The sequence below is a fragment of the Diabrotica undecimpunctata genome, chromosome 9 (genome assembly GCF_040954645.1).
Source record: "Diabrotica undecimpunctata isolate CICGRU chromosome 9, icDiaUnde3, whole genome shotgun sequence".
Classification (NCBI taxonomy): domain Eukaryota; kingdom Metazoa; phylum Arthropoda; class Insecta; order Coleoptera; family Chrysomelidae; genus Diabrotica; species Diabrotica undecimpunctata.
The window spans coordinates 37150620-37176597 of record NC_092811.1 but is presented as its reverse complement, the minus strand read 5'-3'; the positions used below and the strand labels follow the sequence as shown (position 1 = coordinate 37176597).

Here is a 25978-nt window from a genome sequence, read left to right as displayed (position 1 = left end):
ACTGGAACAACTGCTGGATAAGAAAAAAGCAAAAAATAGAGGTAAACATTTGGCATTTGTGGACCTAAGAAAGGCGTATGACTCTGTACCAAGGCCAGAACTATGGGAGACAATGTACAAATTAGAAATATAGACGGAACTCACAGAAGCTATGTATAAAGAAAATAAAGGGTCCATTAAAATGGGAACAAGAATCATAGGAGACTTCACCACAACAAAAGGGCTCCTGCAGGTTTGTACCACATATTCAATCCTATTTACAATATACTTGGAGAAAGCCTTGACTACATGGAAAAGAAAATGCGAAGGCATGGGAGTACCGGTACGAAACGAATACCTATATATTAAGCTTTGCAGACGATCAAGTATTGATTGCACAAGACAAAGAAGACATCAGTTACATGATGAAGACACCACAAGAAGAATATACCAAAGCTGTCCTAGATATTAACCTCGCTAAAACAGAGTACCTATCTACAAGTGAAGAAGACATAGAATATCTACAGATTGACGACAACGTAAAAATCAAAGGAAAGGATAAATTCAAATACTTGGGGTTTATAATCACGAAAAAGGCAACATCAGAGGAAGAAATTAAGTAAAGATTAGGACAAACAAGAACAGCAATCCGACAACTTAACTCAATATGGTGAAATAGACACCTAAATATGAAGACAAAAACACAGATTTATAAAACATTAGTACGAAGTATTATGACATATGGGGCTGAAAATTGGATTATAAACAAGAAAAACAGCAGTAAGATAGTAGCAACAGAGATGGAATGCCTGCAAAGATGCTGCAGAGTAACAAGAATGAATAGAAGAAGTAATGACGAAATAAAGCAAAGAACATTAATAGAAACATACATACTAACATATATAGAACAAAAAAACTAAAGTAGTATGGATATGTAAGAAGAACTAGCGACAGCAGATAGATAAAGAGAATAACCGAATGGAGCCCTATAGGAAGGAGGAAAAGAGGACGACCTCGAAGATCCTGGAGGAACGAAGTAGACGACGCCACGATTATGAGAGGCCTAAATGATGGAGAATGGGACAACAGAGAGAGATGGAATCGGTTGAGCGAGGGAAGGTAGTGATAGATCTTTATTGGCTATCCATCTATACATAAATATTTCATTAAGCAAAGTGCCGACTCCTCGAATATCGTGAGCCGGTGTTCCATCTTGTTGAAACCAAGCCTCGTTAGCCTTATTATTATGTAAAGCGTGCAGTGCTGGTACAATTACTTGCCGTAAAATATTGCAGTAACGCTCTCTGTTTAAATTTTTGTCATAAATCATACTAGCGACTATCTTTGTCACAGCGCAAAAAACATTGAACGAAAAGAATGCTTGAAATTTACTATCCCACGTGAGCTAAGGATTTTGATCACTCCAGAAGTGACTGTTATGGCGGTTAAACATACCATTTTTGTTAACTTCGATTGATCACACCAAATAACTTTTTTTTTAAAATCTTCATCTTGGCATTTCATAAAAACTCATTAACAAAATTCTACAATTCTTACATAATCAGCAGGATGTAAATATTGAGCTAGTGTATACGAATAAAGGGTCCAATGATGTTTTTTTTTAAATTGTGTGTATTGTTCGAGTCAATACCTATAACAATTGCTCACATTACAGTAAGGATGAATTTGAATTAACTGCAAAATATCCCATGATATCTATTTGTAAGTCTTTACTATCGACGTGGGTCCTTTTACTCATAAACTGACCAAACTGGAAACAGTTGTTCAACAAAAGTTTTACAGTTTTATAATTTGGTCGAAGCTTCTCAGGATATCTCTTAGCAAAAACACGGCACGTTCTGGATACTATTTTGTTACACTCTCCGTAAAATATAATTAAATTTACAAAATCATCATTTGTATATCCTAAATGAGCTATTATGAATGAGCCATTAAGAAAATTAGTCAAATTATTATTATAACTGTCACTCAATGGCATACAGCAATACATATTGAATATATTGGGTGTACATATAAGGATAGTGAAAAAGATATTTTTCTAAAATAATGAATCACATACAGGGTGTCCCGTTTGAAAAAAAGGAATTAGGCGAAAATTTAGGATGTCGGTTTTATGCCAATTTTTACAGCACCCTGTATAATAAAAAAGACAATTTTAGACTGTAAACGATAATGCTGTATGTGGTTAATAAGTTTCTAAGGAATTTAAACTTTTATTAAAATTGCATTAGAGGATATTGAACTTTATTTACATGGTAGAAAAGTGTAATTTTTATATAAAAACCGTTATAACTCAAAAACGATTTACAATAGGTATAGGGAAGTATTTACAAAAAATGTTCAGGATAACATGAATATTTCTAAAATTAAAGTATATACAGGGTGTCCCAATAAAAAAACGAAGGTTTAAGCAACTTACGATATAACTGGAAGTAGCAAATAGATGAAAATATTTCCATTAAATAGGTCAACCTTCAAAACCCTTGTATTCCAATTTTCATGATTCAGTTACCTTTAATTCTCAAGATTTTTCTAATTGGTCGTTTATCTGCCTCGCCCTGTATATATATATATATATATATATATATATGTATATATATATACATATATATATATATATATATATATATATATATATATATATATATTTATATATATATATATATAAATATATATATATATATATATATATATATATATATATATATATATAAATATATATATTGATTTATAGTATCAACAATCGGTCTGGAAATAAAACTCTATTTGTTCAGTCTCAATATTTCGTCACGATTTTGTGACTTCTTCAGGAGAAAACTGTAAATTTATTAGAATCATTAATTATTATGTGTAAAAAAAGTGAATATTTTAATACTTACAACTATAAGAATAAAAATAAATTTTTTTAGCATATCTAAATAAATGACATATTTGTTTGATTTTATTTAGGAGTTATGGTAACCGCAATATTTTATAGAGTGAATTCCCATTGTACAATTTTTAGTGAGTCGGTTAAAATAAACAATTACTATGACACTATTATCCATATTATAAAGTGTAAAGATGGAATTAATAGTACAGAATTGAGAAAGAATCAGGAACACGATAAATTGATCTATAAAATGTAATTGATGGTATGTAGTCAGTTATTGCAATACTGATATTTAGGAATGTAATAAAATTATTGGTACAGTTACTAGAGAATTACTAAGTTTGTGTTTAAATGTTAAGATCTATCATATTATATATTGTTTAGTATGTTGCAGTAGATATTACTTAAATGATTGGTGTCTGTCTTATAATTGATAGATTCAGGAGTTTTATTAATGTGTACCATTTCAAGGAAAAGCCGATTTTTATAATTATCAACTTGTTCCAAGATTTTTACATTATTAAAGTCAAAGTTATGTCCTGTCTTCAAGTGGTGGTCCACTAAGGCACAAGAGTTTTTTCGTATGTTACAGTCACTTTTGTGTTGAGTGACACGTTGTTTAAGCCACTGTTGACTTTGACCAATATAACAACTTTGACATTGACTGCAATTTATTCTATAAATTATATTACTCATTATTGAATTTCGAGTTTTAGCTTTTATTTTTGAGAATAACCTTGAATTTAGAAGTGGATTGTATTTAATTAATTTAATGTTCGGAAATGTTTTGAAAAGTGGGACAATTTGGTCTGTTAAATTTTTTATGAAAGGTATTTTTTTATATGAAACTGGTTGTGGATTATTTATTAAAGCTCTATTGTAAAAGTTAGTGTTATAAATAAGTTTTTTTAATATATGTTTTGGGTAGCCATTGTTTAAAAACATTTCAAAAAGTTTCTTTAAATTGACATCTAGGAAACTCCGATCACAGATTGTCGTTACACGATTTTTCATAGATATAATTGTGTTGAATTTTTGATTTCTAGGATGATTAGAATAATAATTTATAAATCTGCCGGATGCAGTATCTTTTTGATACCAATCTAATATGATTTTGTTATCATTAGTTCTTATGACTTTGGTATCTAGAAAAGGTATACTATTTTCATTTTCATATTCGACAGTGAATTGAATATTTTGATGGAGTGAATTAAAGATCGTTTGTACTGTCTGAATATGGTTCAATGGTACACTGCATATTATATCATCAACAAATTTATAAATAAATGCTAGTGAAAACGGCAATTTTGAGATTCCAAGGTCTAATAAATGGTCTAGGATAATTGTTGCTAAAATAGGACTAATAGGACCGCCCATTGGTGTTCCAAATATTTGTTTATAGAATTTATCACAAAAACAAAAATATGTGCTGTCAAATAAAAATGTTAATAATGACAGGAAGTCTTTCCTAGATAATCATGTGAATTGTTCTATTTTAGATCATTTTTCTTGTATGATTTCAATGACTAATTTTATTGGGATGTTAGTAAACAATGACACTACATCTAATGATATTTTATAGATCAATTTATCGTGTTCCTGATTCTTTCTCAATTCTGTACTATTAATTCCATCTTTACACTTTATAATATGGATAATAGTGTCAAAGTAATTGTTTATTTTAACCGACTCACTAAAAATTGTACAATGGGAATTCACTCTATAAAATATTGCGGTTACCATAACTCCTAAATAAAATCAAACAAATATGGCATTTATTTAGATATGCTAAAAAAATTTAAATTTTTATTCTTATAGTTGTAGAAAATATTCACTTTGTTTACACATAATAATTAATGATTCTAATAAATTTACAGTTTTCTCCTGAACAAGTCACAAAATCGTGACGAAATATTGAGACTGATCAAATAGAGTTTTATTTCCTGACCGATTGCTGATACTATAAATCAATATTTAAAACAGTACGGTCGAAAAATAATTTGAAAAATATATATATATATATATATATATATATATATATATATATATATATATATATATATATTAAAGCAAAAAGTAAATTTTTAATTAAAAATATATAAACGATAAACTTCGAAAATCGGCGGTTTTAAAAAGTAGGTATAATTTTTATATTATATTTATATTACATTCTAACATTTCCATAACATCTTTTATTATTTCAGTCTCATCATTCCACAATAACATTTTCACTCATCACCACAGAGTCATCGACACATCTTCATCAATGTCCACATTTTAATAAAATCTGGTACTTTTTCAGAGAAGAAGAACAAAAATAAAAAGCCAATAAAGATACCCCCAAACAATAAAAATATCAAACAAACTAAAGAAAAAATTGCAAATGCTGATGTTACTGACAAAGATAATTTGGAAATGATTAAACCCTCAAGAAAATATCGTATGAACAGTAAGTTTATGGGATCGAGGAAAAATATTACCACCAAGAAAATTAAACAAGTACTTCCCACACAACGCACTGACCTAATGGATTTGGTAATTAGCAGAAGACCGATTCCAGACGCAGACTTAATTTTACGTCAATATTTGTTAAAGCAATCCAGAAAGGAAAAGAAGAAAAACAAGTTAAAGGAAAAAATAATGAAACTGGTCAAGATTGCAATAGCTGGGTTCACAATCATATCTGTGTTGAACTACATAATTAAATTTTTCTATGCCATACTAGCATTCAAGTGGTGGTTGTTAAGTTTTAAGTACTTCCTTCTGCATGTTGTCAAGAAGACTATATGGCTGAAGAACTACATTTACGGCGGAGAATCGCTTGTTTATGATCATCCTCCTGATGCTCATCACTATTATGAAAGTCCCGATGCTACCCATAGAGAATTCAAATTGAATTCGTTGGCTCCCAAAAAAGCGCCTCATTCTACTCATAAGGAATTTAATTTGGATTCCTTGACCCCCAAGAAACGGTGGGGGTGGGAGGACAAAGCCCAGAAACTTCATGACGCTAAATATTCTCCACCTCATCCTGCTTGGTATATGGTTAAATAACTATAATTGTACCATTTAGAATAATTTTAATCTGTTTGTTCTTTACAAATATACAAGAAGTACCCAAAAGTAATATGATGAGCGACAAGTATTTATCATTAAAAATAGTTTTTGAAAGTACTTTCTATAAACATTAACACACTTTTGCAAGCGTTTGAAACAACTGTCGTAATATTTTCTCCACTTCGACCAAAGTACGAACTTCCGAATATTTATTTTCAACTTATCGATATATCCGTAATACATGTTTTAGTACCGGTGTAACGTTAAATTTTTACTTAGTATAGTAGTACTTCGGTTAGAACTTTCTCTCTTAAATGCTACATTTTAAATCGAGCGTTAGTTCTCCCAAACTACGCCTCCAACATTGGCGGTTCCACGCAGCTTTTCTCCAAGTCCTTTCTTCGTGCAAATTTGGTACGTTCGTTGCCATTTCATTCTCCCACCTTTTCCTCTACCTTTCTTTTGGTCTTGCTCCCTGCATTTTACTACTAAGAGCTCTTTTCGGCAATCTGTAGATTTCCATTCTTACTACATGACCAGTGAATCGAAGTCTTTGAAGTTTAACTCTTTGAATGGTTGGTAGAGTTCATGGTTGTACTTGGATCTGCATATTCTGTTTTTGTTAATATGTTCAAGTATCTTCCTCAAGAATTTTTGATTCAAAGACTTTTTTTTGTCATCACTCATGTCTCGCATCCATAACATACAGTTGGTGTTATAACAATTTTGTAGACCCCGTTTTTGGATCTCCAGTGTGTGGAGAGTGAAAAATAAGCTTTGTTTCCCTTTACAATTATTCTTTGAATTTCTCGTTATATTTTCCATCCGTTCTTAATTCAACTCCCAAATATGTAAAACTTTCTACAGTTTCACTATCGTCCTATAACTCAACAGTGCGTCTGTTTCCCCTAGCTTTTCTTGCCTGTGTTAGCTTTTTTGTCTTTTAAATATTTATTTTTAGCCCGGTCTCTTTTGCCTCTGTTTTTATTTGTGAATATATTTCTGCCGCCTCTTCTGTTCTGCGAGACCTCATGCTGATATCATCGACATAGGCGGCAATCTGTATTGATTCATTTGTTAGGAGATTAGCTCTTCCTATATTCAACGTCTTATAACCTATTTAAGAGACATACATATCAGTTATATTTATCTAAAATTTTTAACTTAACGAGAATATTTTGAAAAGTAAATTTTTAATAGCAATTATATTTTCCTTTTCGTGTTTATTCAGAAGTTGATAGCGTCTATTACAATACTCAAGATTACTTTTCATTATATCTGGTACTAGTATATTTGGTTAAGAACAAACCGATGGTATTTTATATAATAAATTAATTAAATATTTCAGTCTGATATCCCGTCATTTTACGAGAAGACATTTGTGTAAAGTTTTGTTTTTATACTTATAGAGCCTGTTAAGTAACCTTCTTGGAAATATAAAACATGCTGTTCCAAAAAATTTTGTTATTTAGCATCTTTATGTCATCTAATACTATTCTCAAAGCTCTGCAAATGTTTGTTTCGTCAACTATCTCTTCGTTTGAACTATATTTTTTGATTAACGAATCATCTCTTTAGATTTGGGAATACCTAATAATCAAAGGAGGTCAAATTAGGAGAATAAGGCAGATAAGAAAGCAATTAGAAGTCCAAAGAATTTTTGCCATGGTCCTAACGCTCTTGTGAGCCAGGCATTGTATTAGAAAAACAACTTTTTTCTACTGCATATAGGGCCGCTTCTCACTGAATTCCTGATTCATATTTTCCAGAAGTGCACAATAATCCTACATATTCATAGTTTTGCCTTTTTCAATCTACCTTCTTCTTCTTCTTCTTCTTTTTATATAGACATGACTCTGTCTGTTTTTCAATGTGCCTCCAGTAAGTTGTCGTTCCATCGTTTTCGTGGACTTCCTACTGATCGTCTTCCTATTGGGGAACCGTCTCTTGCCGTCTTTACTACTCTATTTGTTGGCATTCGGCTTATATGATCGTTCCATTCTACTCTTTTATTTCTTACCCAGTTCTTGATGTTCTCCACCTTGCATCTACGTCGCGTCGTATATCTGTACTTCTAGCTCTGTCCCATAGTGTCTCTGCTGTTTCTAACATCCTTTTTGTCCTCTCTGTGTCAGGTCTTGTTTCTGCCGCATATGTCATTATTGTTCTGATGACTGTTTTGTAAATTCTGCCTTTCGTTTCTTTCTCGATATTTTCATTTCTCCATACTGTTTTATTTAGGCAGCCTGCGGCTCTGTTTGCTCCATTCACTTGATCTTCCACTTTCGTTTAGAGCTTGTCGTAGCTAGATAATGTGATGCATAGATATTTAAACTCCATCACTTGTTCTATTATCTGACCTTCCAGCTCCAATTTACATATTAGTAAATTTGCTGTTGTAACCATGCATTTTGTCTTTTTTGGGGAAATTAACATGTTAAATTTTCTGGCGGTTATATTAAATTGGTGCATTCAATATACCTGTATTCCAAAATACAGTAGCCATAACCTTTCCGACCCACCAACAAACCTATCCTACCTCACGGCAGAATAGATTTGTCATATTCAAAACTTTGTTTAAAACATGACTAGCGCGCTCCTTCCTAATTCTTTTGGTATCCACGAATTCACATAGTACCTTCACTTTACGATCTGCTAAAACTATCTCATTGATTTCCTTCACACTTTCCGTTATAACTGCATCGGAGGGGCGTCCAATACGTGGTCAATATAATTATATTGCAAAACAATTATACAGCTGGTCAATGCCTTACCGTTCCCAATCTCCGCCTCCAAGTTTTCGATATGGTGCCAGTTCTTCCTCTAAGTCGTGAGACCTCATAGTCCGATTTATTATTTTGCTCTATGATTTACGGCGTCAGCCTGTTTTATGTCATCCAGGTGGTTGCCAGGAGAATAATCATTTCGGTCACCTTGAATCATTCATCCTAAGCAAATAACCAAACCATTTAAAATTTTTTTTTCGATGCACTCAACAACTCTTTCTAATTTCTTTGATGAGAATCCAATCTATTATATAAATTCTGGCAGATAGTCATAGGTAGTCCATTACGACTGCTATAAGTCGTCTTTTGTCTTTTTTTTTTTCATTTTGAACTCTTCGCAGACATATGTAAGAACTGAATTACCCATGGACCAATTATCTTTTTATTGCTTTTGCTAATGTTTGTCTCCCATCAAATAGAGTTAAGTGCACCTATGACTTTACATGACTCTTGAATCCTGAATTTTATATTATGCTACCTATACCTTTCTTATTAACTACAATACCAAGGTACTTAAACTTTTCCACTTGTCTTACTATGTATTATCATCAACCAGAACATCAAACCTGGTACTAGTTTATTACTTAACATTCTGTTTTATTCAAGCTAACTTCTAGACCCCATTTGCTATATTCTCTATGCAATCTTGCACGGGCGTTTTATGTCTCAGATAATGATGTTTAATGAGAGATCGAAAATCGTTTTTCTCCATATGCGTCATTTTGCCAAACATGTCAACTTTATGAACCTGTTTAAAATATACTTATGGCTGCACTTCTCTAAAATTTGACATGTATTCTAAAAAGCTTAGACTTTCTAGAATTAATGTTTATTTTTGTTTAAATCTCAGCACCATAATTGGCGAAGAAGGTTGCTTAGCAGACCACGTGATACACTAAAAATTTAGACCACACAGTTTTGTCAGTTATTATGTATGGATTCTCGTCAAATAGACACTTCAGACAAAATTATAAATTCCTATACGTTTTATAGTTCCTTATATATTTTAGTTTTAATTTATTTGCTCAATTAAATTATCTATTTATTTATTATTCAGGTAATTAGGTGTATGGTTAATTTAAGATATTTTTATGTGCCATTAGACTACAGGTAGATATTTCAAGTGCATAGATAAAAAATTGTTTAAAGCCGTCTAATTCATACAATTAATCATAAAATTGTTCTGAAAATCTTAAAGAATTTTTTAAATTATCAGGATTATACGCATATATTAGGTGTAACTGGTCAAGTGTTCTTTGGTAGTTCATTCCTGGGACATTCTAGATTTGAAAATGTTCCTTCCACCTTCAATTGCTTTCGTATTCATTCAACTGTCTTCATATAAGACCGAACCAATTTATTCTATTCTCTTATTATAAATCACTATTTGATCAAAACTAGTATTAACATTTTTACAGATAAACAATTAAGGTACACAGAGGTGCATCTAAACATTCCGTATATGTATTTGATATACTAAATTATTATACAAAATATACCTGCAGGCAACAACCACTGTCAGATTACATACTAACAGTAATCGCATAAAAATAGAACGGGGGGTTAGACAAGGAGACCCAATGTCACCTAAACTTTTTAATACGGTGCTAGAACATGCTTTTAAGAATTTGGATTGGATGACAAAGGGAATAAAAATAAATGGAGAATATCTAAACAACTTACGTTTCGCCGACGATATACTTATAATAGCTGAAGATCTAGGTATTTCAAGAGAGATGGTACAGGAACTCGTTGTGGCTACAGAAAGTGTAGGTTTAAATATAAATATCTCGAAAACAAAAATCATGACCAATTTGGTACCCAACCAGAACATCAGTATTGGTGGGAAGAAATAGAACTCGTAGATAGATATAAATACCTGGGACATGAAATTATGATTGGCAGGGATAACCAGACTCATGAACTGAAGAGAATAATCGGCCTTGTGTGGGCAGTATTTGGAAAACTGAGAGAAACTTTTAAAAGTGAGCTGCCAACATGCCTAAAGAGAAAGGTATTTGATCAATGCGTCCTCCCAGTCTTGACGTACGGAGCAGAAACACTTACCTTAACAAAAGCAGCAGCTACCAAACTGAGAGTCACGCAGAGAAGAACGGAGCGGTCCATGTTAGGAATAACTCTGCGAGACAGAATAACCAACGAAGACATCAGGAGAAAAACCGGAGTGACTGACATCATCGAGAAGATAGCCAGACTAAAATGGAGATGGGCAGGACACATAGCCAGAATGACAGATGGGCGATGGACAAAGAGGTTATTGGAATGGAGGCCAAGGGAAGACAAGAGAAGCGTCGGTCGACCACCTACAAGATGGACTGACGATTTAAGAAGACTCAATAAAAACTGGATGAGAGCGGCGCAAGATAGACGGGGTTGGAAACATGAGGAAGAGGCCTATGTTCAGCAGTGGACTCTTGAGGCTGGATGATGATGATTTTGCACTTAGGACTTTTCTATAGGTCATTTGCGGCACGCGGCCATATTTCAGCCAATGACAAATTCAGCCAATTTTCAAAAAAGACGACTTTTCATTAAAATCAGACAAGGAAAGTGTTTTTAAAATACTTGTTAATGTATTATTAAAAAAAAAGTAAATCAGTGCAATAGGAAATAACACAAAATATATTTAAATAAATCATAAAAAATTAAAAATTTTTAAAATGTAATATTTATACGAAATTCGATGTCCTTCCCCATTTTTAGTTGCATTTGTTTAATTTGCTGCAATGTTGGACGAAAGATTGTGACGCCTTTTAAACCTTTTCTTAGGAGGTTGAACTTTAGGTGGTTGTCCAAATGGTAATCTATTTGACCTTCTAGTAACTTTCTTCGACTGATTAAAACTGGTGACACTCTTATATTGGCCTTGTATTCAAATCGCCTTGCCGAGAAACTTCCTACCATGTTTAAAAACCTTTCACAAGCCGTTTTGGTTTTAATATGGGATAATCTTTCGTGCAGTAATTTTAACGTTGATGAATCAGTTTCAAATGTAACATTTTTATCTTTTAGCATATTAATAAAATCTGCAAAAGAAAATTTTTGTTGTTAAGCTGTTTCATTTTTGTTTCAAAAAATATCTTCTCTAACATTATTTTCATCACTGTTATCAATACTGGTATTAATATAATGGTTCTGTATCACATTAACTAGACGCTGAAAGCACTTTATAAAATGAATAAGGTTGAACTTTTTCGCCAAAAGCTAATTTATCTACTTCGTATCAATTTTCAGATTTCTCAGCTTGAACGTTGCAAAGAGATATAATGTATAGTATTTTTCATATAAAAATGCCTGCACGTCATTCAAGATTTACGACGTCAGAACCCCACAGCGTTGCCAAAACATCAGAATAGTTAGTAAGTGAGGAATTTTTAAAATGTTAACTATTTGTCAAACTATTATATTAACAGTAAATACACTTAGTTTTAAGATTACTGCAACACACTAAAATACATAAGAAAACATTTTAATACAAAATTATACATTCTAAATTTTAAACTTACCACTTTTAGAGCATTAATAGTAAAAATGTCCCGCCATTATTTCTTGTTCAAAATAATTTATCTTATATGAAAGCTTATTAGCTTTCTACAGACTATTTAGTTATTTTGGCATAGCACAATCACAATACACACCAATAATTAGTTTTTAAAGCTATTAATCTAAATTTAATATGTATTTATAAATACAATCTATTAATATATAATATATTATGATCAAATTGTGTAAGAAATCAAAACAAACAAAATTCTTACTCTAAAAAAGCGGCAACCCTTTAAAACAATTTTGCCACACGCTAAACTGTCAAAAAATTTGAAGTATTCCTGTATCAGTTGCGTACAATTGTCTAATATATTTAATTAAAATTATTATTTTGTGGAATATTAGTCTTAAAGAGTTATTTCATAAAATTTATATTATTAATAATAACAAATGTTTTTGGTTATTTATTCAATATAATTCTAAAATTCCCAATATAATGATGATTACATTTTTCTGATTATTATACCATGTTGACGCCTATGAAAGATCGAGCAGTTCCGTAAGAGCTTCGTATTACTAGCTGTGTTAGGAAAATTTGAACTCTAAGGTTGACGTTCTGGAAATTTTAAATATAAGTGACGTCACTTCATATAAATTGTGACGTGCACGCATTTTTATATGAAAAATACTATACTAAAAAAATGTGCAGTCTCAGCTTAATGCTTGCAAAATGCACCCAATCTTCCAATTTCGCACCTGCAAAATCCTGTTGCTATATCGATTTCGTAAAGCACAAAATTATTTTGCTCACTAGGAACTTTGTATTAATTTTTAGATAATTTAATTATATCTTCCTGTTGATAACATTGATAAAAATAACGTTAGAGAAGATATTCTTTTAAACAAAAATGAAACAGCTGAACAACAAGAATTCTCTTTTGCAGATTTTATTGATACGCTACAAGATAAAAATGTTACAATTGGAACTGATTTGTTATTGCACGAAAGATTATCCCATATTAAAACCAAAACGGGTTGGGAAATTTTTTATCGCCTAGGCAAGGCGATTTGAATACAAGGCCAATATAAGAGTGTAACCAACTTTAATCAGTCGAAGAAAGTTTGGAGTTACTAAAGGGTCAAATAGATTACCATTTGGACAACCTCCTAAAAAAAGGTTTAAAAAGCGTGGCAATCTTTAGTCCAACATCGCAGCAAATCCAACAAATGCAACTAACAATGGCGAAGGACATTAAATTTCGTCTAAATATTACATTTTGAAAATTAAAAATTTTTTATTATTTATTTAAATACATTTTGTTTTATTTCCTATTGCACTGATTTCTTCTTCTTCTTTTGGCATCATAACCCTGGATGGGCCTTTGCCTGTCTGGCTATGTCCTTCCATTCAGATCTCTCTTGTGCCCTTCTTCTCCATTGTCTTATGTTCATTGTTTTCAGGTCGTCTTCCACGTCATCCAACCATCTCGTTCTGGGCCTTCCTTTTTTTCGCCTTCCTATGGGCTTCCATTGTAACATTTTCTTTGTTGTTTTTGCATCGTTTTGTCTCTGCACATGTCCCAGCTATGACAGTCTTTGACTTTTCACAAATCTTACAATGTCATAACCTTCATTTAACTCATTAACCTCGTCGTTTCTCCTGATTCTCCATGTGCCATCTTCCTCTTGTACCGGGCCATATACTTTCCTCAATATTTTTCTCTCGAATGTCCTGAGTTGGGCTTCATCTTTTTTCGTCATTACCCAAGTTTCACATCCATAGGTTACTACTTGTCTAATCAGTGTTCTGTAGATATTTGGTTCTTTTGTCTAATAATTTCGATGTCATCAATCTTTTATTAGCATAGTATGTACGATTCCCGCTGGGAATACGTGCATTAATTTCGCTACTTACGGAGTTCTTCTGATTGATTTCTGTGCCGAGATATGTAAAGGCATCCACTCGTTCGATAGTATAGTTGTCTATTGTGATATTATTTTCATTGTCAGTTATTCTTTTTACTGTCATATACTTCGTTTTTGCTTCGTTTATTTTGAGACCTCTTTTTCTTGCTTCAGGATCAATTTGTTTGAACACTTCCATTAGTCGTGGCTTATTCCTACTAATGATGGCTAGATCGTCTGCATATGCAGTAATTTGTACTGATTTGGTGTTTATATGGCCGGTTGTATTGGTTTTTCTGATGACTGCCTCAAGAACTAGGTTGAATAGCATGGTTGATAGGGCATCTCCCTGTCTTACTCCCATGTTGATGTTAAACAGGGGAGTCAGTTCTCCATCTACTCTTACTGCGGCTTTTGAATCCTGCAACGTCATTTTTATGAGGCTGATGTATTTCTTAGGTATACCTAGATTACAAAGGTCTTCCAGCATTCTGTCTCTTTTCATTGCACTGATTTACTTTTTTTTAATAATACATTATCAAATATTTTAAAATTACTCTCCTTTTCTGATTTTAATAAGAAGTCGTCTTTTTGGGTCTACGAATATTTAACATTCCGTATACGAATTTCGCCCCAAAGTAACATTCTATATACGTTTTTGGCACCTCGCCGCCTATTGGTTGAAACATGGCCGCGTGCTGCAAAGAACCAATAGAAAAGTACTAGGTGCCAAATACATATACGAAATATTTAGATGCCACCGGGGTAAGTGGAACTGTGAATTTCAGTAGTTCCTGTTTAAAGTGTATTGACCAAAAAATATATCTCCAAATCTGACTTATTTTTGGCAAGGTCACTGAAGAGCAAATCACACCTGACAATTTTATTTTTTTACTTTGTTTATTTTTGCGGTCCACGAGTAAGTAACCTAAGGCACATTTTTACTATCAGAGTGTAAGCATAACTGCCGAGAGAAAGAGTAAATCATTAGCCTTGATATATGCTACAAAAAAAAAATATTTGCAATAGGAAATACTCTAGGAGAGCATAAGTGCTTATAAATCTCTTCTTCATTGATTACGCTTTTATCTTCTAAAACAAGCCAATGAAATGTGGATACTTTACTAATTTCCCGACAAAATTTTATCTCTAGGCATGGTTATTTTTTTGTTAGCTGACCTACATATATTTTTACCTGTTTCCTGTTTCTTCTAAAAGAATTTAATCACAATCCCATCACCCACGTTTAATTTTGTCAAGTCTAGCTGCATTTAATTGAGGAATTTAATTTCTTCATTCATTTCTTCCACTTATATCTGTAGAATTGTTTGAAATGCTTTATTTATCTTCAATACTGTCGCCTTCTTCGCCTTCTTCAAATAAGGATCTCTTTTTCATCGATTTTTTCTGCTTATTACTCGTTATCTCCGCTACTATTATCCTCAGCTATTATTTTTAATATTTTTCATTTTGATTGGTTTTTCAAACCGCTGATTTAGGATTTGTTTCAGTTTAGCAACATCGTCTTGTGAAGTGATCACTTCCGCACCAGCGTAGAATATTTTTCTTCTAGTGATAGTGCGGAAACCTTGGGTACCAATTAAGAGCAAACAACCTGAAGGTCCCAACATTATGGGTAATAATGCACCGTTGCTCATTAAAGTACTCGGAGGGGTCGTGGGTCTATATCTGTACAAAACAAAACAACACAACAAAAAATGTTGGGCGCCACCGACCTGTGTAGGACCTGTGTAGGAATTTGTCGGTAAGAGCCGAAAAGGTACGGAACGATTATCCAAACTGTAGTGAACTTAACTAGGAGGTACTTGAATTACTGGTGTTATTTAAATATATAACTATATACGGTATAAAAAAACAATCGTAGATCAGGTGATTGAAAAAATTAAAAAATATTGATAATCATTTATTTTGGGCAAACAAAAAAAAATAAAAAAAATGTCAGAATCACTCAACAAATCTTATAACGAATAACCTCTATCATTCGGTACGGCACATTAATTATTTATTTTCCAATAATCGGCACGGACGGCTAAGATAAAGTCGGAACTGTTTAATTTTAAGTCACACCGCCATTTTCTGTACTTCACCAGCTGTTGTAAAGTAACCTATCTCCGGGAAACACGTTATCGCGCTTCCTCCTGTCAACTCGACGTCGTCTTCTTTTCGTTATTGTTCACAGCAGGTTGTAAATACCCTAATTACTAGGTAATCAACCAGTTTAACAATTTTCAGTATAACTGTCAATGGGTATTACGGCGTCGCTAAATCCATATTTAATAATACAGTATTCGTTGGACAGTTAACAGGTGAACATCGTTCGATAAATCTGTGCCGTGTCCTTAACTAGTGCTATTATCAAATTAATAGGTATTTAATTTGAAAATAAACCAACCGATCTTCAAAAAAGGTAGGATCTAATTATTTATTATTATGAGTGAATCGGGGGGTGGTGTTGAGCCACCCCAGAATAATATATCATCAATGGATACGGAAGACAAAAGGTATATTAATTTAAATAATAGATATAAAATAAATGATTCAGGGTATTATAATGTCTTTGTAGAATCTACAGACAAAAACTTGTCCCGTTTATCACCAGTACGTGTCGGTCATTATCTATTTAAAAACCAATATTTTAAACACGATGTACTAGACATTAAACCTGTTGGCAGAAATAAGGTAAAAGTAATTTTTAAAACTTATACTTGCGCAAATTCTTTAATTGAACATGAGCTTATTAAGGATAATAAACTTGTAGCGTATATTCCATCATTTTTTACTCAAAAGAAGGGAATTATTAGGGAAGTCGATACGTTTTTGGATGAAAAGTATATTTTAGAAAATATTGTTTCAGATAAAAATGTTGTCGAAGTAAAAAGGTTAAAACGGAAAATAATTGATTCGGATAATGAAACAATTCTTGTACCTCGCCAGATGGTCATTCTGACATTTGAAGGAAATAGCATTCCTAAGACTGTTAATTTAGACTTGGTTAGGTTTAATGTTGAACAATATATATATCCGGTTGTTCAGTGTTTTAATTGCTTTCGTTTCGGTCATACTGCTCGGCAATGCAAATCAACATCAAATCGTTGTAAAAAATGTAGTCAAACTCATAATAATAATGAAACATGCACTAACTCCCTATTTTGTTTACATTGCAACTCCACTGAACACAACTCACTCTCTAAACAGTGTCCTGCATTTAAACACCAATACAAAATAAAATCAATAATGGCTTTAGAAAACACTACCTTTAAAGAGGCAGAAACCATAGCTAACAATCCTTCATACGCCAAGGTAACTACAAATAATAGATTCGGTATCCTCAATACTATACAAAATTTCCCCGCCTTAACCCCTAACATCCCTGAAGGTACAAATCAAAATCAATCCTATGTACCTACCATTAAAAAAACAAGAAACAAGCGTAAAGCTATATCTCCTACTGCGATCAAAAACGCACCAACTTTCCCAAGATTTCCAAATGCTACAAACACCTCATCCCAACCTATAATCCCTAATCCCTACAGGGACGAGTTTATGGCGTATAAAGAAAAAATAGAATGTAAAATAATCAATGAAATTCCAGCCTTGATAGAAAATATCATCAAGAAAATTAACCCTAAAATATTTTTACCTAACTTACAAAAAAATACAAAAGAAGAAATTGAAAAAATGTTGAACAACCTAACAGATATTGAAAGCGATGGGGAACAACAGGACATTTAACATACTGCAGTGGAACTGTCAATCTATAAATAAACATAAACCTAGTTTACTTAATTATCTCGAGAACAATGTTGTTGATGTCATTCTGCTTAATGAAACATGGCTTTCTAAAAATAAAAATTTTGGTTTAACAGGTTACAACGTTATCAGAAGCGATAGACCTGATGGTTACGGTGGTGTAGCCATCCTCATATCAAATAACCTTTGTTTTACTGAAATTAATGTAACGAAAAACTTTAATAAAGGTATTGAAACGTGTGCAGTTTTTATAGAACAAATTAAATTGGTAATCGTTTGTATTTATAAACCACCCAAAGTGATAGTCAATAATAGAGATTGGGAAAAGCTTTTAACTCAATTTAGTGGTAGGGTTGTCATTGGTGGGGACTTCAATGGACACCACAGTAGGTGGGGTTCCTTGAAGGATTCCGCTCAGGGCAAGTGTATAGTAGACGCGCTTGATAACAGTAATTTAGTTCTGCTAAACGACTGTAGACCGACCAAAGTAACAAGACCTAATGAACTTCCATCAATGGTGGATCTATCCCTTGTTACACCAAATCTAATTGGATATACCACATGGGATCCTGTTTCCGATACTCTGGGTTCAACTCACTTACCTATAGTAATCACCATCGACTTGGACTATCACCCATGTACAATAATTCCTTCATCCAAATGGAAAGAGTCTTCAGCAAACTGGAATATCTTTAAAGGCCATATAGAAAAAACATTATCCGAAATTATAACCGATAATATCACTTCAGCGGAACGTTTTGACTTCCTGTTAAAGACAATTGACGATGCTGCCTCATTTTCTATGAATATCAAAAATTCCTTTCAGCCAAAATCTCGAATTCCAGTCTGGTGGGATTATGAATGCAAAAATATGATCATTTCACGAAAAGTTGCATACAAAAGATACATTGAAGCATCAAATTTTGAAAACTATATTAAATACAAACAAATTCAAGCCAAAAGTAAACTCCTCTTTACAAACAAACAAAAAAGTTCGTGGATTAACTTTGTAAATACTTTAAACAAAAATACTCCCATCAGTAAAATTTGGAATTTTGTTAATAAACTAGTGAATAAAAATTACCGTACAAGACGATATCCCCTGCCAAATGAACTAATAGAAGAGTTGCTCGACAAATTTGCTCCGCCATATGTTGACCTTCCTATTCAGGATAACAATAAAACTAGTAAATACAATATTTTCCAGGAAAGTTTTGATATGATAGAATTTGAGGCTGCACTTAAGTCTTCAAAGTCCTCGGCTCCGGGGCGCGATCAAATTACTTATAACATAATATATGAATTACCTCTTATAGCTAAACAAAGTTTACTAACAATTTTCAACGATTGGCTTTTCAATGGAAGATATGTGGATCATATGAAAGAAATAGTTATTTGTTTAATTCTTAAACCTAATAAAGATAAAACACTCTCCTCTTCTTACAGACCGATATCATTAATGTCTTGCATATGCAAGACATTTGAAAGACTTATTAAGACTCGATTAGAATGGCTTGTAGAACATTATAGTATCCTTCCAAGTACACAATATGGATTTAGGGCTAGTGTTGGTACACTGGATGCAATATCACATTTAGTTACCGACATTCAAATAACGTTTTCCAGAAACAATTATCTTGCTTGTTTGTTTTTAGACCTAAAAGGGGCATATGATTCTGTTAATTTATCCATTTTACACAAAAAACTATATGATATAGGATTACCTCAAAATATAGCGACTAATATTGTTCATCTTTATAATAATCGTGTTATATATATTAAAGATCATTTAAACCAACTACACGGTCCTAGAATTGCTCATACAGGTCTTCCTCAAGGATCAGTTTTAAGTCCGTTATTGTTCAACATATTTTCAGCAAGTATTCATGGCATTTTTGACAACACAATCAATTGCATCCAATACGCTGATGACATATGCATCTATACAGAGCGTAACTCGTATACTGACTGCCTGGAGGCTCTGGAATCCATCATGCAAAACGTTAATAACTGGGTAAAAAATCATGGACTGACCATTTCCCCTGACAAATCAGCCACAATGATATTCACTAGACATAGGATTCGTACGCCTGACAAAATAAAGTTGTCTGGATATGATATACCTATTGTCAAAGAATACAAATATCTTGGCATTCTTCTTGATCCCAAACTCTTATGGTCAAAACATGTGGAATATATAAAAAGTAGGTGTGAAAAAGGTATTAATATTCTTAAATGTGTTACTAATCGAAGATGGGGCGCTGACCCTAAAGTTGCATTGATGTTTTACAGAGCCTACGTGCGATCTATTGTAGACTATGGTTGCATTCTGTATGGTGCCGCCAGTAACACAAACTTATTAACTGTAGACCGCATTCAGTTTAAATGTCTAAGAATATGCTTGGGCACCATGAAGTCTACTCCTTGCCCTGTACTACTTGCTGAAAGTAATGAAATACCTCTTCAAAATCGTCGAGAAATTATGGCAATTAAACATATCCTGAAGCTAAGATTAAATAATAATAATCTACTTAGTCAACTGTATGAGTTATCTATTGAAAACCTCTCAAATAAATACTGGCGCATAAAAAATTCTCCTCCACTTGCTGATGCTTTCTTAGAAACTAATGAGTATCCTAATATCTATGGCAAAGAAAAAAGATTACCAATATATAAAGCTAATTTTCAGGTAACATTAAATAAACCAAAAGTCATTATACCAAAGTACACAGAATCCCCACAAATAAACTTTGTCTTACTTAGATCCATATTGAGTGACTATAATGATCACGTAATAATGTATACCGATGGTTCCAAAAAAGAGGATGGTGCCACAGGTTGCGCTGTTTACATTCCACATAAAAGCGAATCTTTGAAAATTAAACTTCCATCACATTGTTCAATATATACTGCTGAAGCGGTAGCTATCGAAAAAGCATTAGATTGGCTAGATTCACACAATTTAAATAAAGCAGTAATATTATCAGATTCATTATCGGTCATTAAAGGATTAAACTCAGATATGACTCAACATAAAAGAAATAATATTCTTTGTGCTATTAAAAATAAAACATATAGTAAAGATATTACAGTTATTTGGGTTAAAAGTCACATTGGTATCGAGGGAAATGAACTGGTTGACCAGCTTGCTAAAGATGCGACCCATGTTGGACTCTATATTCCCATATTTACATTGGAGGACTTACAACAACATTATTATAACAAAATTTTTATAAATTGGAAAGAAAAATGGAAAAACATAGCAACGAATTCAAATAATCAATATTATACTATCCACCCTACCTTGCCACAAGATGTTGACTATATTTTCAAATATGCAATGCCAAAGAAGTTAACAGCCACAATTACACGACTGAAAACTAATCACGGTGCATTCCCAGCTCACTTGGCTAAGTTAAATATTATCCCTTCTGGGGTGTGCTCATGCGATAATATATCACAATGTGACATCAACCATATTCTTTTTAAGTGCGATAAACATAGGTATGAAACAGATCAGCTGTATTCAAAACTATCAGAACTTAAAATTCAGACTCCCATAAACATCACCCATTTACTCTCCTTAGATAGTAGAGAAGTATACGAATTAATATGTAACTTTTTATTTAAAGTTGGTTACACTATTTAAAATCTAATATCTTACATTACAATTCTGTGGCTAAAGGACTAGTTTCCAAGCCAACTCACCAAACACACACACACACACACACATATTTAATAATAACCTAATAGCCTTTTCTAATCCATATTTAATAATAACTGGATCTATATTATCCCAATTTTGGACATTATAGCAGCAAACAACTGTTATTCTGATACAGACTGATACTCTGATACAGACTGATACTCTATCAGTGTAAGATTTTGAATTTTTCATTCTACTAATCTGGAGTAACCTTTTTGTTTTTAAAATTGACATGGTAAAGGTATAATAGAAATTGAAACGTCACACTTGCCGAGTGTTAATGAGTTTTATGGCAGCCGCCCATTATGTGTATAGACGCTGTTGCTAGCCGCCCAATCTAGGTCAGACGCAATCGGTTTGGTTTTGTACCAATCATGATATATCAAGATGTTCTTCTTCGTCGTGCCTACTGTTGTGGTCTTCATCCGTATGCCTGGGTAAAAATTCGTGTTATACCCTACATATTGGAATTTATCAAGCAGTTTCTTATAATAAATAGTATCCTGGCATCAGTTAATATGACCCATTAAAACTGGCTTCTTTCTTCAATTTTAGAGGGATATTTCAAAAAGGTAATTATAAAAAGTGTTGTACATAAAAGTTTTAAATATATGCTTTATAATCTGGCAAATAAATTTTACTTGATATATGTTTTTTAAGATTTTCATTTACTTTGTTACATTAAAAAAATAATGATTAATCAATAATTGTTCCTATTATGAGGCCAGTAGTTTTTGATAGTATGTCTATTTTATTTGCTACTGCATTTGAAGTATGTTATAATAAATGTGACAAATAAAATAGGTAAATTTTGATGCATTATTAAACAAAATATTTTATAAACAAAATTAAGCATTTTTAGTTAACAGCAGACTCTTGAAGACCAGATCATGTTATATACATATCGGAAGCAAATTTTGCAGGAAGAAATGGTTGTTATTATTTGTAATTATGGTAACTAAAACAATTTCACAGTACGTTTATAATTACCAACCAATAAACGATAGACAAATACAAATAAACTTGCTTACATCATCCACAAACAAAATACATATTCTTCAATACATGCAAAGCTCAGATGCGTGAGACTATGAAGTGGAAGACGTATACTCATATATTGAAGAAGAAATATTCCATCTAAAGAATCACAAAGAAAATGTAGGAAAATATGGGTAAGGTATTAGAAACAACCAAAAAGAACGTTTAATAACTAAACCTATAACACCATGTTCCATTTCAAACACCATGTTCAAGCATCATGTCCGTCGTTTATTGACGAGGATCAGCACAGATATAAGAACCAAATCGACTACATATTGATTAGAAACAGCTAGAAGACATGTTTTATAAATATAAAACTAAAACCAAGAGCAGAATGTGGATCCGATCATAAATTGTAATGGATTTCATAATGACGGTATTAGATTTTTGTTTTGATACAGGGCAGCGACAACCGCTTATACGTATTTCGACCTCTTTATGTCTCGTCAGAACGGTATAATCACTGCTCTGAACCAAAATAAAAACGTCTCCCGTCCTAGACAATAGTTATCAAAATAACTATATACGGACGGATCTACGCCATCTAAAAACAAAAAGAGAAATCAAACGATTTCTACCTAGCGAAACCGAATTCAAATTTTTACCACTGTATTTCCTAAAACTTGCGAAACACAGTGGTAAAAATTTGAATTCGGTTTCGCTAGGTAGAAATCGTTTGATTTTTCTTTTTGTTTTTAGATGGCGTAGTTACGTCCGTATATAGTTATTTTGATACCTATTGTCTAGGACGGGAGAGATTTTTGTTTTGGTTCAGAGCAGTGTCTATACCGTTCTGACGAGACCTAAAGAGGTCGAAATACGTATAAGCGGTTGTCGCTGCCCTGTATCAAAACAAAAATCTAATACCGTCTTTATGTTTTATTAGTTACTTCGTTTGGAGTACCAGAAACTAAGTTCACTACGAATTTTGACCAGGATGAACGGCATGTGGAATGCAATTTTAGATTCCCTTGCCGAGTAATTTATCCAGCTGTTTGTTTCGCAAGTTTTAGGAAACACAGTGGTAAAAATTTGAATTCGGTTTCGCTAGGTAGAAATCGTTTGATTTCTCTTTTTGTAATGGATTTGTTTCAAGTTCAAGCTAAAAAGAACCAAGTTGCAGCAGACTCACAAAATATCAGTGATTTTAAATTCAGAAACATTTACAGCCGCATTAAAGGAAACTGGGATTTAAGGCAGACGAGACAGTGCAGAAAAGATGTGGATAGCATTCAGAAATGCGATAAAAGTCTCTGTAGAAAGAACCAGAATAAAAGAGATAATTGTCAAGAAAGCCTTTATATTACCATTACTCAAAATTCTTCTCTCTCTCTCTCTCTCTCTCTCTCTCTCTCTCTCTCTCTCTCTCTCTCTCTCTCTCTCTCCCCAATGGTGCTACAGCACAAGTCTAGCTTTGGCTTCCTCTAAACTATGCCTCCAACCTTGCGGATCTCACGCCGATCTTCTCAAGGTTCTCACATTTAGAAAATTTTGCGCGTCTGCTTATATGTTTTAATTTTGTTTTTAATATATGTCTCTTAGATATAAGATACATTGCCAAATATTATTCATAGAGTACAAACATCAATAACTATAGGTAACACATAATATTTGAGATTATTCTCTGTAATAAATTGTTTAAAAATTTATAACTGTATTTTTTAATATTTCTAAAACCCTTTACTAAGATGAAAAATGCTTAGAGAAGAATACAACTAGTAAGAAAAAAGTAGTATGAAAGTTTTATAAATTAATAAAAGTAGATCTGCATTTAAGAATATCGCTTAACACTGTGCTCAAAAGAGTGTCACGAAAAAAAAAAATAAAATAAAGGGCAAAACTTACACCTGTGCATCTTTTGTATAGAACTTAACGTTAATAGAAACTAATAAAAAATATAAAGTCATTCTAGCGACTAATAACCGATCCGCAGGAATTTTATTAAGCTCCTTTATGTCGAATCAACTCTAAGTTTTACCTATCGAATAAGACAAGCTACTAAAATAAGTAAAACTGGACAACTAGAACTATAAATATACCAGCTGTGTATCAATACTGAAATTATTAGAAGAAAGTATAACTGGATTTAAGACACCTTGAGGAAAATATTAAATGAAATGTCATAGTGCAATTATCAAGCACGTTATTAAGAGGAGAACTTCAAAGAAACGATTTTACTGTAACCCATTGATTTATAGTACATTTTTATTTTATTTATGATATCTATTTCGTATCTAGATGATTATACAGGTCTTGTATAAAAGTGCTTGACGCCGGCGATCTAGAGTCTCGCATTCATGTAATGTTTATGGTTGACTATTTCAGGTTTTTTTGCAACAGCATATAAAACTTAAGCCTCCATGAAATAGTCCTATTATATGCAGGTGTCCCTTAACTGGCGCATGTTAGGACTGGCTCTGGTATTTTATATCTGAATTTATTGTACTGCTTAATTTCAACATGTTAACTTAGAGCTCCTCCCCTACAGAAGAACCAATCTATTAAACGCTAAAACTAACGACAAAAATTTTAACCAAATTAATAAGATAGAGAATATCACTTAAGGATGAACAACAAAGCTTTCGAAGAGTTCTTACAGACACAGTATTTGTTAAAAGGCAAATCAAGGAAAAGGTAATAGAATAAAATCAAACGGCGGCATCTTTTGCTTGATTGACTTAAAAAAGCCTTTGGCAGTGTAACTGACAAAGGAAATAGACATAGATACAGGTATAAGGCAGTGAGACTTCCATAGGTCTCTATTATTTAACCTTAAAATGGTACCATCATATCCAGATGATATCATACTCAAACAGCGGGCAAAGGGGACGACTTACAAATGTTGGTACATTACAAAGATTGGTCCATATGTTGAACATAACAGCAAAGAAGCTTAATATGGTGATTTTATAATGTGAATACTGAATAAGAAGAGGGAATGGCACCATCATATAAGCAGAACAACAGACGATAGGGTAGTCAAGATAGCGATGTGAAGAAGAAGTATGGCCGAGCATGGAGAAGATGAAGTGACAATATAACATTAAGGTACAATCCAAGAAATCAGCAATAGGCAGAATTGTCTAATAATAACATAAAGAAAAATTTTTAGAGCTAATGAGAGCCGCCATACCCACTTGACTAGATGCATACATTGATCCGCTTAGATTTAAAAGCCTTCCTCTTGTTCTTCGGCTTTTTCCATTATGAGTTCGCCGTTTTCGTCATCCACAGCACTCTATTTTCACAGTCATTCTTTTAAAAACCTTCATATTAATGTTTCTTGCCCAATACAATATTACTAAATATCTGCCTGGAATAGCAATAATTACA

General features: G+C 32.6%; 1 protein-coding gene across 2 annotated transcripts in view; it reads left to right on the top strand.

Moving 5' to 3' along the window:
* LOC140449852 (uncharacterized) overlaps positions 1-25978 on the top strand; it is a 214961-nt gene that overhangs the window by 171238 nt on the left and 17745 nt on the right. The window contains exon 3 of one of the 2 annotated variants that reach the window (XM_072543220.1): positions 5175-6214. The exons of the other annotated variant lie outside the window; for it this stretch is intronic. Coding sequence (XP_072399321.1) covers positions 5175-5926 — 752 coding nt within the window. The 3' untranslated portion in view covers positions 5927-6214. Of the gene's footprint in view, positions 1-5174; positions 6215-25978 lie in introns of those variants that run through there. 2 annotated transcript variants of the gene reach the window in all.